Source organism: Loxodonta africana, chromosome X (assembly GCF_030014295.1).
Source record: "Loxodonta africana isolate mLoxAfr1 chromosome X, mLoxAfr1.hap2, whole genome shotgun sequence".
In the NCBI taxonomy this organism is placed as follows: domain Eukaryota; kingdom Metazoa; phylum Chordata; class Mammalia; order Proboscidea; family Elephantidae; genus Loxodonta; species Loxodonta africana.
The window spans coordinates 83725200-83737937 of NC_087369.1; the positions used below are offsets into that span (position 1 = coordinate 83725200).

Consider the following 12738-nt stretch of genomic DNA (forward strand, 5'->3'; position numbering starts at 1 on the left):
AGGCCAAGTTCTTACCCCACACTGCCCATCCCTGCCCCTCTCCCACTCTGGACCTGCCCGGCTGCACTCACTGTAGCTGAGGGACTGGTCCTACCCACCTGCACAAAACGGTGAGGAGTATCATACCCACAGGCAAGCAAGCAACAAAACACACCCAACCTACCTACCTAGACACAATGAGATAAAAAAGCAGGATGAAACAAACAAATCTACAGTCAGTAAACAAAGAAAATCATTCCTGAATGTCCTGGAGACTGCAGGCAATATCAAAAAATTTTCAAAAAAGGACAGAAGGGCTGCAGAAAGCAACCAAAATAAAACACCATATGACCTTCTGATAGAAGAAAAGGCACTGGAACTACCTGATACTCATTACCTACTCATTGCCGTTGAGTCAATTCCAACTTATCACGACCCTGTAGGACAAAGTAGAGCTGCCCTATAGAGTTTCCAAGAAGTGACTGATGGATTCGAACTGCCAAACTTTTGGTTAGCAGCTGTAGCTCTTAACCACTGCACAACCTGATACGGAATTCAAAACTCTAATATTCAGGTCTCTCCAAGAGATGAAGAAAAATGCAGAAAAAATAGGGAAAAAATAGACAAAATCATGGAAAATACAGACAAAATTAAGGAAAACACAGAAAAAGCAGTGAAAGAATTCAGGAAAATAATACAGGAACAAAGTGTCAAAATAAACAACTAGAAATCATACAAAAACAGCAATTAGAAATCCAAAAGATAAACAGGATTTCAGAAATAGTGCAATAGAAGGTTTTGGAGCCAATTTGAAACAATGGAAGATAGGGTCAGCGATTTTGAAGACATCCTTGCATATCAGTTTTTTTGAGGAAAAATCAGAGAAAAGAATGAAGAAACCCTGAGAATGATGTGGAATACAACCAAAAGCAAAAACTTGTGTGTGATCGGAGTTCCAGAATGGGCGAGAAAACAGAAAACACAGAGGATCATTGAAGATTTGTTGACAGAAAACTCCCCTAACATCATGAAAGCCGAAAAGCTGACCATCCAAGAAGCTCAGTGAACTCCATGTAGGATAGATCCCAAAAGAAAAACACCAAGACATGTCATAATCACACTCACTAAAACCAAAGAAAAAGAATACTGAGAGCAGTTCAAGAAAAAGGGACAATCCACTTTGAGGCCATAACCATAGTAAATATCTGCGCACTCAATGACAGGGCTCCAAAATACATAAAAAAAAAAAAACTCTAAAGCACTGAAAAGAGAAATTGACAGTTCCACAACAGTAGTAGGAGACTTTAGCACACCACTCGGTAAAGGACAGAACATCTAGAAAGAAACTCAACAAAGTTACAGAAGAGCTAAAGGACACAATCACCAACTCGACCTCATAGACATATATAGAACACTCCACCCAACAGCAGCAGAGTACACATTCTTTTGAACACACATGGAATGTTCTCCAGAATAGACCACAAAGCAACCCTTAACAAAATCTAAAACACTGAGATAATGCAAAGTGTCTTCTTTGATCACAATGTCATAAAAGTAGGAATTAATAGTGGGAAGAGGAAGAAAAAAATCAAATACATGGGAACAGAATAACACCTTGCTTAAAAACCACTGGGTAATAGAAGAAATCAAAGATGGAATCAGAAAATTCCTAGAATCAAGCTAGAATGAAAACACATCATACAAAAACCTTTGGGACACAGCAAAGGAAGTGCTCAGAGGTCAATTTATAGCACTAGGTGCACACATCAAAAAAGAAAGAGACAAAATCAAAACATTAGCCATACAACTCAAACAAATAGAAAGAGAGCAGCAAAAGAACCCGCAGCCACCAGAAGAAAGGAAATAATAAAGATCAGAGCAAAGTAAATGAAATAGAGAACAGGAAAAGCTATAGAAAGAATCAACAAAACCAAAAGTAGGTTCTTTGAAAGGATCAAAAAAATCAAGAAACCGTTGGCCAAATTGACCAAAAACAAAAGAGAGGACACAAATAACCCACATAAGAAATGGGGGACATTACAACAGACCCAACTGAAATAAAAAGGGTCATAACAGAGTACTATGAAAAACAATACTCCAACACATTTGAAAACCTAGAGGAAATGGACAAATTTCTAGAAACATACTACCTAACTAAACTAACACAAACTGAGGTAGAAAATTTGAACAGACTCATATCAAGAGAAGAGATTGAAAAGATAAGGGGAGAAAAAAAACTTAAAAAGCCCTGGCCCAGATGGCTTCACTGGGGAATTCTACCAAACATTCAGAAAAGAGCTTGTACCAGTACTACACAAACTATTTCAGAACATAGAAAAGGAAAACTTAAGTATTTATTCTCTAAAGCCAGCATTACCCTGATACCCAAACCAAGCAAAGACACCAGAAAAAAAAAAAGTATAGATGAATCTCTCTCATGAATATAGATGCAAAAATTCTCAACAGAATTCTAGCCAATAAAATTCAGTATCATATTAAAAAAATACACCACAACCAAGTGGGTTTCATACCAGGTATGTAAGGATAGTTCAACATTAGAAAATCAATCAATGTAATCCCCCACATAAATAAGACAAAAGAGAAGAATCACATGATCACCTTAATCGATGCAGAAGAAGCATTCGACAAAGTCCAACACCCATTCTTGATAAAAACTCTCAATAAAATAGGTATAGAAGGGAAATTCCCCGACGTAATAAAGGGTGTCCATACAAAACCAACAGTCAAAATCATTCTTGATGGAGAGAAGCTGAAAATATTCTCCCTGAGAACGGGAACAAGGCTAAGGATGCCCTTTATCACCACTCCTATTTAACATTGTGCTGGAAGTCCTAGCTAGAGCAATAAGGCAAGACAAAGAAAGGGCATCCAAATTGATAAAGAAGAAGTAGAACTGTCCCTATTTGTAGATGATATGATACATACAGAACCTTAAAAGATTCCACAAGAAAACTACGGGAACTAAGAGATTCAGCAGATTAGCAGGATACAGGATAAACATACAAAAGCAATTAGATTCCTATACACCAATAAAGAGAACTACTTAAAGGAAATCAGGAGAGCAATACCATAATAGCCCCTGAAAAAATAAAATACTTAGGAATAAATCTAATCAAGGACGTAAAAGACCTATAGAGAAAAAAAAAACAAACTACTGCAAGAAACCAAACAAGACCTACATAAATGGAAAAGCATACCATCCTCGTGGATAGGTAGACTCAATATTGTGAAAATGTCAGTTCTACCCAAAGCAATCTACAAATACAAGGCAATCCCAATCCAAATACCAACAGAATTCTTTAACGAGGTGGAAAAACTAATCATTAATTTATATGAAAAGGGAAGATTCCCAGATGCGTAAAGCACTGTTGAAGAAAAAGAATAAAGTAGGAGGCCTCACTACCTGACCTGTGAACCTACTGTACAGCTATGGTAGTCAGAGCAACCTGGTACTGGTACAAGTACATACATATTGACCGATGGAACAGAATCGAGAACCCACATGTAAATCCATCCACCTGCCGTCACCTGAACTTCTTCTAAGTCTCAAAGTCCATGAAATGGGGAAAAGACAGTCTTTTTAGTCTTTTTCACAAATGATGTTGACAAAACTAGATGTCCATTTATAAATAAATGAAACAGGACCCATACCAGACACCATACACAAAAACTAATTCAAAATAGATCAAAGCCCTGAATATAAAACCAAAAACTATAAAAATCATAGAAAAAATAGAGTCAGCACTAGAGGCCCTAATACACTGCATAAGCAGGATTGAAACTATAACTAACAGTGTACAAACACCAGAAGATAAGCTAGCTACATGGAATCTTCTAAAAATTAAATACATATGCTCATCAAAAGACTTCACCAAAAGAGTAAAAAGAACCTACAGACTAGGGGAAAATGTTTGGCTGTGACATATCCGACAAAGTTCTAATCTCTAACATCTATAGGAAAATCTAACACCTCTATAACAAAAAGAGAAATAATCCAATTAAAAATAGGCAAGGAAATAGGCAACAGAAGACACTCAGGCAGCTAACAGACACATGAGAAAATGCTCCCAATCACTAGCCATTGAAAAAATGGAAATCAAAACTACAATGAGATACCACCCGTCTTAGTTTTCTAGTCCTGCTGTAACAGAAATACCACGAGTAGATGGCTTTGACGAAGAGAAATTTATTTCCTCACAGCAAAGTAGGCTAGAAGTCCAAATTCAGGGCATCAGCTCCAGGGGAAGGCTTTCTCTCTGTCGACTTTGGAGGAAGGTCTTTGTCATCAATTTTTCCCTGGACTAGGAGCATCTCAGCACAGGGACCTCTGTTCCAAAGGACACGCTCTGCTCCCAGCGCTGCTTTCGGGTGGTAGGAGGTCTCCCTGTCTCTCTGCTGGCTTCTCTCTTTTATATCCCAGAAGAAACTGGCTCAAGACACAATCCAATCTAGTAGATTGAGCCCTGCCTCATCAAGACAATTGTTGCCTATTCCCTGTCATTAACATTATATAGGCAGGATTTACAACACTTAGGAAAATCACATCAGATGACAAAGTAGTGGACAGTCACACAATACTGGAAATCATGGCCCAGCCATATTGGTACGCACATTTTTTTGGGTGACACAATTCAATCCATGATACCATCTCACCCCAGCATTACTGGCAAGAATAAAAAAAACAAGAACAAACAAAAAAATAACAAATGTTGGAGTTGCTGCAAGGAGCCTGGAACTCTTAGGCACTGCTGGTGGGAATGTAAAATGGTACAGCCATTTTGGAAAATAATATGGCACTCTCTTAATAAGTTGGAAATAGAAATACCATATAATCCAGCAATCTTCTAGGAATATACCCATTCCAACACCCATTGCCATTGAGTTGAGTCGGAATCTAGGAATATATCCTAGAGAAATAAGAGCCGTCACACGAATAGGCATATGCACACCCATGTTCATTGCATCATTGCTCACAATAGCAAAAAGAGAGAAACAACCTAAGTGCCCATCAACAGATGAATGGATAACAAACTATGGTGTATAGACACAATTGAATAATACGCAACAGTAAAGAATGATGATGATTCTGGAAAACACTTTACAATGTGTATGAATGTGGAAGGCATTATGCTGAGTTAAATAAGTCAATCAGAAAAGGGCAAATACTACATGAGACCACTATTATAAAAACTCCTGAAAAGATTTACACACAGAAAAAAATAATCTTTGATCATTACGAGGGAGGGGATGGGTGGGAAGGGAAAAACGCTAACTAGATGATAGATAAATGGTAACTCTGGTGAAGGGTAAGACAGTACGCAATACTGGGGAAGTCAGCACAGCTTGACACAAGGCAAGTCACTGAAGCTTCATGGACACATACAAACTCCCTGAGGGACTGAATTACAGGGCTGAGGGTTGGGCATCATGGTCTTGGGGGACATCTGGCTCAATTGGCATAACATAGTTTATAAATAAAATGTTCTGCATTCTACTTTGGTGAGTATCGTCTGGGTCTTAAAAGCATATGAGCAGCTGTCTGTGATACTCCATTGGTCACACCCCATCTAGAACAAGGGGCAATGAAGAAAACCAAAGACACAAGGGAAAGATTAGTCCAAACAACTAATGGACTGCAACTACCACGGCCTCCGCCAGACTGAGTCCAGCACAACTAGACGGTTCCCGGCTACCACTACTGACTGTTCTGACAGGGATCACAATAGAGGGTCCCAGACAGAGCTGGAGAAAAATGTTGAATAAAATTCTAGCTCACAAAAAGAGACCAGACTTACTGGTCTGACAGAGACTGGAGAAACCCTGAGAGTATTGCCCCCGGACACCCTTTTAACTCACTGTTGTAGTCACTCCTGAGGTTCACTGTTCAGCCAAAGATTAGACAGGCATATAAAACAAAATGAGACTAAATGGGCACACTAGCCCAGTGTCAAGGATGAGAAGGCAGAAGAGGACAGGAAAGCTGGTGGTAACGGGGAGCCGAAGGTTGAAAAAGGGAGAGTGTTGACATGCCGTGGGGTTGCCAACCAATGTCACAAAACAATATGTGTATTAATATTTTAGTAAGAAGCTCATTTGCTGTGTAAACCATCATCTAATGTACAATAAAAACATGAAAAATCTGAATTCTCAGTTTTAGTAACTTGAATATTGTAGTTTTTAATTTGTACAACTGAGAATATTATGTGTTTAAAGTAGACTGTATCGATGAGGAGGAAGGAAAATCATGAAATTTTGGAACGTTTTTGCTAATTTCTTGCCAGAATCATGTCATAAAGGACATTTTATAACAACTCTGTATACCTCACCAGACTATTTATTTCATTTACAATTTTATAATAAAATGCAAGTTTTTCTTTTCCTCTTTCCTTTAATCCTCTAGCTTGAGTTTTCCCTAGACTTCTAAAACCATTCGTCCCTTGTGAAATGGAGCTTTGTTTTCTAGGTAGCTTAATAATCGTATTTTTTTTTTTTGGACTGACTCATTTCTGCTTTTATCCTAACCCTTTACTTTTTTAATTTAACTTTTTAATTTTTTATCTGTACTTAGACTCACTTTAAAATAAAAATTTAAATTCTGATTGCAAGCACTTAAATAAATTTGTTAAATGGATACACTTAATAATTTTATCATTTGCATTACTTTAATTATATGAAAATATGCCTGTGTTTAAAAATGTTAGTGATTCTGGATTCACAGTTTTAGCAGGAATTGATAGTAATTTTATATTACAAATTAGATCTAAATATATAAATAAATATATATTATCCTTATTTTAACTTATATTTGGTTGCTCAGTGATTTACTACAAAAAAAATTGAATAGTGCTATTTAAAGAAGCAAATCTTAAGATAGTTAACATTTTTTTTTTCAAGAAGCAAATCTTAAGATAGTTAACTTGGTACCTTGTTTTTAAAAAGAGCATCTTCCATTTTTTTCTCTTAAGAGTTGAAGAGCTATAAAGACACAGAGACATATGCACACCTGTGTTCATTGCAACACTATTCACAATAGCAAAATGATGGACACAACCTAAGTGCCCATCATCGGATGAGTAGATAAACAAAATGTGGTGCATACATATAATGGAATACACTGCAGCCACAAAGAATAAGTTCTCAAAATATATTTTAACACGGACGAATCTGGAGCACATTATGCTGAGTGAAATAAGTCAATCAGAAAAGGACAAATACTGTATGATCTCATTATTAATAAAAAGACAAATTTAGGTATGCGTACTGAAACCAGCATTCACTGGTGGTTACCAGGAATAGGTGGTGGTGGTGGAGAATCGCTGTCTAGATAGTAGACACTTAGTTTTGGCGATGGGAAAGGTAACACCAAATACGAGTGAACTGTGCGCAGCTTGACCAAGTTAAATGGTGTCACTAAGAAGTACACAAGAAAAAAGACGTTTTTGGTAAATGCTGTGACATACGTGACTTTGCAACGATAGCAGAAACAACTAAAAAAATACGAGTTTGGTTCCATATGTATGTATGCACACAAGTGTGTAAGTATGTATGTATGTGTGTATATATGGGCATATATAGATATCTATATCCAAGTGCATATGCGTGTAAGTGTATGCACTATACATATTCATATATACAGTAAAGCACATGGGCACAAGCATGGATACTTCTTAGACTTCACCACACACCTCGTGGGATTAGTTTATGGGGTCTGAAGGCTTAGAACCATAGTCTCGTGGGACAGCTTGGTCAATTGACATTATACAGTGCATATGTTCTACCTCCTAGTTTGGTGAGTAGCGTTTGGGGTCTTGAAAGCTTGCAAGTGGCCATCTAAGATACAACTATTGGTTTCTATGCATCTGGGGTAAAAGGGAAAGAAGGAAACCAAAGACTCAAGAAACTAGTCTACAGGACTAATAGTCTACACAAACCACAGCCTCATATACCCTGAGACTGAGACCGGAAGAGCTACATGGCGCTCAGCTACCACCACTGACCATTCTGATTGGGAACACGATAGATGGATACTGATAGAATGGGAACACAATGTGGAACAGAATTCAAATTCTTAAAAAGTCCAGACTTACTGGACCGATTGAGGCTTGAGGACTCTGAGCCTATCCCCCTGAGATACTCTTAAAACCTTGAACCTAAACTATTCCATGAGGTCATCTTTTTTTGTGTGTGTGCTTTAGATGAAGGTTTACAGAACAAACTAATTTCTCATTAAACAGTTGGTCCACATACTGTTTTATGACATTGGTTAACAGCCCCACAACATGTCAACACTCTTCCTTCTCAACTTTGGGTTCCCTATTACTAGTTTTCCTGTACCCCCTTCCCCCCTGCCCCTGCCTTCTAGTCCTTGCACCTGAGCTGATGTGCCCTTTTAGTCTCATTTTGTTTCATGGGCCTGGCCAATCTTTGGCTAAAGGGTGAACCTCAGGAGTAACTTCATTGCTGAGCTGAAAGGGTATCCAGGGGCCATACTCTCAGGGTTTTTCCAGTCTCTGTCAGGCCAGCAAGTCTGGTCATTCTTTTTGAGTTAGAACTTTGTTCTACATTTTTCCATGAGGCCATCTTTTAGCTAAATAACAGATTGGCTTATAAAATAAACAGTATCACCCATGAATACTGTGCTTCATTAAAAAAAATCATCTCTATGAGACCAAATGGTCAAGATTTACTCTACAGCAAAGATGAGAAGGTAATAGGGGCAGGGAAACTAGATTGCTGGAAATGGAACAGCCTAGATGGAAATAATGAGAAAGTTGATGCACTGTGACAAATGTAACCAATGTCAGTGAAAAAATAGTGTAGAAAGTGTTAAATGGAAACCTAATTTGCTGTGTAAACTTTCACTGAAAACACAATAAAATATTATTTTTAAAGAAAGAATTGAAGACCTAAAGAGTTCAGTATTTGCTTTTAAAATGTAGCAGATTATCCTTTTGTTTGTGATATAATATGTAGCAAAGCTGTGGAGTATTAACTTACCTGATGAAACCCCATGCCTTCAAGTGAGAGTCCGTGCAAAAGAGAGCTTTGCTTTTTCTTTCTTCAAATCTAGGAAGAGATATGATTCAAAGACTTCCTTTTTCAAAGCATTTCAGTCAAGAGGTTCTGTTCATGATGTAATTTCCATTCCCTGTGAGGTATATAAAACAAAGATTATTATTCTCATTTTATAGATGGGAAACTGAAACTCAGAAAAATTCAATGATTTTGCCTAGGATTTTTTTTTTTTTTTAGTAAGTAACTGGATCCACGTGTCTTGACTTATTGTCTGTTGTTCTTAGCTTCTTAGTGTTTTCTATTTTAAATTATGTGGTTCCCTGAATTTGTTTTCGTATTTACCCTAGAAATTTTGTCACTAAACGGAATTGTTTTTACCAGTGATTGTCATGTTGCTGATAATCTAGATATAGAATGAAATTAGTTTACTTTCTCCATGTAAACAGTTTGAAGCCTTACAATTTCACAACTGTAATTGCTTAGCATATTAGAAAGAAAATCAAATATGGATTAAGCAGTTAACATTATTGGGTGGTATGAAGACCTGTAATAAAGCTTATAATATTACTTAATGGTTTAACCATGATCATGCTAAATTTTGAGGTCATGTGTCTTTATAACATCTGTCAATAAGTATGTTTTTTTTATTGTGGTACGAATATACATAACAAAGCATTTGCCAATTCATCAATTTTTACATTATAATTCAGTGACATAGATTACAATCTTCATGTTGTATAACCATTATCACTATCCTTTTCTGAATTATTCCACCAACGAATAGGTATATTTTGTGGTACTAATTCAAAGACATCTGTATTAAAGACAAAAATCTAGTAAGTTGATTCCTCTGGTAAAATTTTTATTTCAAAGAGCTATAAAACTCTTATATTTTGATATCAAAGGTGCTAACAGGGTTTCTATTTTATAGCAGCTTATTTTTCTTAACAATTTCATATTCTTGCCTTCACAGCCAGTTGTAGTATTTTTTCCTATACATTTTGTAGTCTAACAGCTTTCTAAATGAAAGCTAAATGATGTGCCTTTGAATTGTATAACCTTCAAGCAGAATTTTTGATATAAATTTTTGCCTGTCATATTTATGCCTTTGAACTGATTTGTCATTGTTTATAAAGGGGCATAGGCAGCCACTTCCAGGAATGGAGGTAGTATTTAGAAATAATGAATTTGTATATTTAAGGACCTTTCACCTTTCAAAATTTACATCAGTTATGAGCCCATTTTGTGCTGAATATAAACAGACTATTTTTAATGTAATCACTCAGCATCGTTTTTTATTAGCTTTTCCCTCAAACAACGACAGATGATAAAATTAGTATGTTGTAAATTTGCTGGGGAGAAAATGTTTGAGAGTTACCTTTATAAAAGTAATCCAGGAATATTGCAAAGGTTTAATTTTAATTCCATTTCGTCCTGTAGTATGGGTTTTTATTGTGTTTTTTGTTTATAGACTTACTCAACTTTTGGTCAGAGTGAGAAAAAAAATTTTTTTTTTTTATAAATAATGTTGCCTTAATAATAAGAGTAATTGGTAAGAAAACTGCCTGCCAGGTATCATTTACCATCAGTTTTATTGTTGTCATTTTATTTTTGGTCCTTTCAGAAGGTTTTTGAAAATCAGGCTAAGTTCTGTGAACAGTAAATTATATTGTTTTACTGTCTAATGCCATCCAGGAGTATATAATACGTAATTATGGGAGCAAAGGGAGAGGAAATATATTTAGTATTTTTAAATGCTTAAAGTATTTTTACTAAACAATAAGACAAACATATTCTTAAGTTTAGAGATAGTTCGTAAAAAGCTACCCACAAACTGTTAAAGAGTATACCCTTGTTGTAGGTGGCCCCAGAAGAATTTAAGACCAGCATTGGCCGAGTGAATGCATGTTTGAAAAAGGCTCTTCCAGTCAATGTGAAATGGCTGCTGTGTGGTTGTCTCTGCTGCTGTTGCACACTGGGTTGCAGCCTGTGGCCTGTTATTTGTCTCAGCAAAAGAGTAAGTAAACATTTTGTTGTATAATAATGAGCTAACATTCTTTGAACACTTAGTATGTGCTAAGAACTGTTTCCAAGTACTTAACATGATCTGTTTAATTCTTATAACAATGCTATCCTCATTATAGAGATAAGGAGTCTCAGGGACAGAGAGATTAAATCATTTGTTCAACCTTCATCAGCACTTTATCACTTAATATCATTTTAAGTAAATGCAGTGAAGATGAAGTACTTAGGTATATTTAAATGTACGTTTAAGTGTGGTATTTACTCTTTTAACAAAACCCGAAGCTCTGACTTAAGGCATTCCCCAGCTACAGGTATATGGGAGAGTTTCTTCTGATCCAAGGAAAGGCAGAAGTGAGAGTAACCAACAAAGTTAAGAAGAAAATCCTGCTTAGATTTGAACATGTTACAGTAACAGTCTAACATAACATTACTAACGTAACATTGGAGCCTGGTGGTGCAGTGGTTGGCAGTTCGAGTCCATCTGCCGCTCCTTGGAAATCGTGTGGAGCAGTTCTCTGTCCTGTACGGTCGCTACGAGTCAGAATGAATTCAACAGCAATGGGTATCTTATTCTCTTTTAAATTTTTGATTTAGTCTTTGAATTTTTTCCCCAGCATAAAGATTTCTTTAAAATTTTTAATGGAAGCTAAATGAGGAAACTTAATTCATTTCACCTAAAGTTCTTTTCCCTGTGCCACATTGATGATTTCATTTAAACTTTTAAATGGTAATTAGCTCACTGAACCCCTGAAAATTACAACACTTTGTGGAGGAATAATTAGTGATGAAATTGTTTCATAAAAGACAAAATTTCCCTAACAAGTACTCATTATTTTTTCCTCTACCTCCTCCTCCTAACCATTTTAATGTCTGCATCAAAAAGACAAATATTAGAATACTCCCAACCTCATAACTTTTTCAATGGAAAAATTAAGCATGTTGTTGATTTCTTTGGGAGCTATCGACAGGTCAGAGCTTTACTTTACATGTTGTTATTGTTAGGTGCCATTGACTCAGTTCTGACTCATAGCAACCCTATGTACAACACAATGAAACACTGCCCAGTCCTGCCACATCCTCACAGTATTTGCTATGTTTGAGCGCATTGTTGCAGCCACTGTGTCAGTCCATTGTGTTGAGGATCTTCATCCCTTTCACTGACGCTCTACTCTACCAAGCATGATGTCCTTCTCCAAGGACTGGTCCCTCCTGATAACATGTCCAAAGAACATAAGATGAAGCCTCACCATCTTTCCTTCTAAGGAACATTCTAGCCGTACTTCTGCCAAAACAGATTTGTTCATTCTTCTGGCAGTCCATGGTATATTTAATATTCCTCATCAACACCATAATTCAGATGCATCAATTCTTCGGTCTTCTCATTCATTGTCCAGCTTTTGCATGCATATGAGGCAAGTGAAAACACCATGGTTTGGGTCGGTCACACCATAGTCCTCAAAGTGACATCTTTGCTTTTCGGCAGTCTAAAGAGGTCTTTTACAGCAGATTTGCTCGGTACAATACGTTGTTTGATATCTTGACTGCTGCTTTCATGGGCATTGGTTGTGGGTCCAAGTAAAATGAAATCCTTGACAACCTAAGTCTCTTTTCTCCATTGATCATAGTCTAGGATTTGTGAGGATTTTTGTTTTCTTTATGTTGAGGTGTAATCCATACTGAAGGCTGTGGTCTTTGATC

At 36.7% G+C, this 12738-nt stretch overlaps 1 protein-coding gene across 2 annotated transcripts in view; it reads left to right on the forward strand.

Moving 5' to 3' along the window:
• CHIC1 (cysteine rich hydrophobic domain 1) overlaps window positions 1-12738 on the forward strand; it is an 80613-nt gene that overhangs the window by 30806 nt on the left and 37069 nt on the right. For both annotated transcript variants that reach the window (XM_023551433.2, XM_003412718.4), the window contains exon 3: window positions 10877-11032. In XM_023551433.2, coding sequence (XP_023407201.1) covers window positions 10877-11032 — 156 coding nt within the window. The remainder of the gene's footprint in view (window positions 1-10876; window positions 11033-12738) is intronic.